Genomic DNA, 2,026 nt, shown 5'->3' on the forward strand with positions numbered 1-2,026 from the left:
GTGACGAGTGCACGTCACGTGACTTGCCGGTCACTAAGTCTCTAACCACAAAAAGTCTCGTGTGAGCCTCCGTCATCACGTGCGACCCTTCCCAAGTAACTAGAAGTTTGCTTTCGTGGTTCTCATCCACTCGAGAACGTAGCACAAAATCTCCAACCGAAAAATTCGCTAAGTTTTCTCCACGTTCCTTCTTTTTTTCTAAAAAGTTTGCTTCACCCTCGCATTACTGACGTCTCCGTGCATATTATGAATACTAACACGTAACTGCGCCTGCGACTGCTCAATTTAGTCAGAGTTCCCAGCTTCAATGCTCTCACCTTAGCTTTGTTTGCGTACGAAAGCGTGGCCAAAAGGTGACGGTCGCGGCAGCCCCGTAAATATTTTCAGTGGTGACTTGTAGGCTAGCGAGGGTAAAGGTGTGTGATTCAAGATAGACTGTACTAGAGAGACCAGTGACGCCAAGTCACGATGATCCGGTTTGTACTCCAAAATAATAACTCGAAAAACTTGTAGAATATCCCTATTTAACCGATCAATAGATCAATTTATCCACGTACAATATGCCACCGAATAATCGTGATCGCACTTCAACTTACTCCTCAAGGTGTCAACCGCTTCACATTTAAAATGCGAGCCATGGTCACTAGTCCATAGTTGCGGCACCCCGAAACGAGAATGCCACTGTAGAACAGCCTCAGCGACCACGGCACTAGTCGGTGACTCACAGACTACTAATTCACAAAAATGACTAACATCGTCCTTCAGTGCCAGTAGGTACTGATTGTCTCAAAATGATTCACCCAGAAATGAAAAAGTCAAATTGTAGCTCTTCATTGTACCATGCGTCTGGCTACAGTACGTTTCTCCCCATGGCCTCGAAATGATATTCCCTCCTTTAATATGCATACACAACAGGCGCTTCGCCAGGAAGTGCTCTACGTGCACACGGAGCCGTTCAATCGCTTACACACTGGCCAACTGGGCCATCATTGCATGCCGGTCACGAGGCCCACAATGCGAGATATTCATCAACCGACGCAGCAATGCATGCTCTTCGGTTGGTATCCACAGTAATTTTCCGTTTACTAGCCGTCCATCAGCAGCCATGATGGTAGGGGCGCGGTGCGTGTCGCTTCTGAGCCCGCAACATTGCGTCAAGTGTCGGCAACACAAAGTTTTTGTCGTCCAGAGGGCGGAGCGTGACTTGCTCCTGCTGTTGGGTCCGACGGGTAGCCACTACGCTCACGTGAACAGGTTCTGTTGGCTGGCAAGCCCACCGACTCAACATACCAGCCGACACGTCAGCTGTCCCGGCGATATGATTGATAGTGTACCGAAATTCACTCAACTTTAGTGCCCATCGAAGTAATTTACCACGAATATGCTTCTTGATATTCCCCGCAAACCCAAATACATGTATTAAATTCCTGTGATCGCAGAACATCCTAAATCCCCTCGGTCTCATCAGTAAATACGATAACGTTTCACAGGCAGTGACTAGAGGGATCGCTTCTTTCTCAATTACACTCCAATTCACTTAAGCACCAGGAAATGTACCACTTAGACACGTCGTAAGTCGGTGAGACTGCTCGCTAACGTCCTTTGTGGAGGCCCAGTTCTCAACTTCAATAACTAAAACAATCCAACCCTGGTCAGAGGCATCCGTGACTAGCACCATGCCTCCATCGGCAGAGTCGCCGATGTAGCTAGCAGCTTACAGACTTTGTCGGCACCTACTCGAAGCTCAGCATTAAACACTATAGGCACCGCTGCGGCAGCTCGCTTCGACTTCCTTTGGTTCCGAAGTGCAACGTCAAAACACTCCTGAAGTGGCATCACAGCTACTGCATAGCCCACAATACTTTCTCGCAAAAAACCAATTCGCTACACACCAGAATTGCTGTAGGTCTACAGCAGTCTGCGGGTACGGCATTTCCCGTAGTGATCGTATGCGCGCGGGGTCACGCGTTACTCCAGCGCCATCTATAATTTTCCCACACGACCTCACGCCTCTCTGATATAGACT

The 2,026-nt window shown here is 48.5% G+C and overlaps 1 protein-coding gene across 1 annotated transcript; it reads left to right on the top strand.

The window, feature by feature from the left end:
* Window positions 1-840: 840 nt before the first annotated feature.
* On the top strand, window positions 841-1,706 carry PITG_14876 (uncharacterized protein; the record flags this gene model as incomplete). Its single annotated transcript, XM_002899015.1, has 3 exons — window positions 841-855; window positions 916-1,057; window positions 1,657-1,706. 3 exons carry the CDS (start codon window positions 841-843, stop codon window positions 1,704-1,706), a joined length of 207 nt encoding a protein of 68 aa, XP_002899061.1.
* Window positions 1,707-2,026: the final 320 nt, after the last annotated feature.

This window comes from Phytophthora infestans, genomic scaffold (genome assembly GCF_000142945.1).
Source record: "Phytophthora infestans T30-4 supercont1.33 genomic scaffold, whole genome shotgun sequence".
Classification (NCBI taxonomy): Eukaryota; Oomycota; class Peronosporomycetes; order Peronosporales; family Peronosporaceae; genus Phytophthora; species Phytophthora infestans.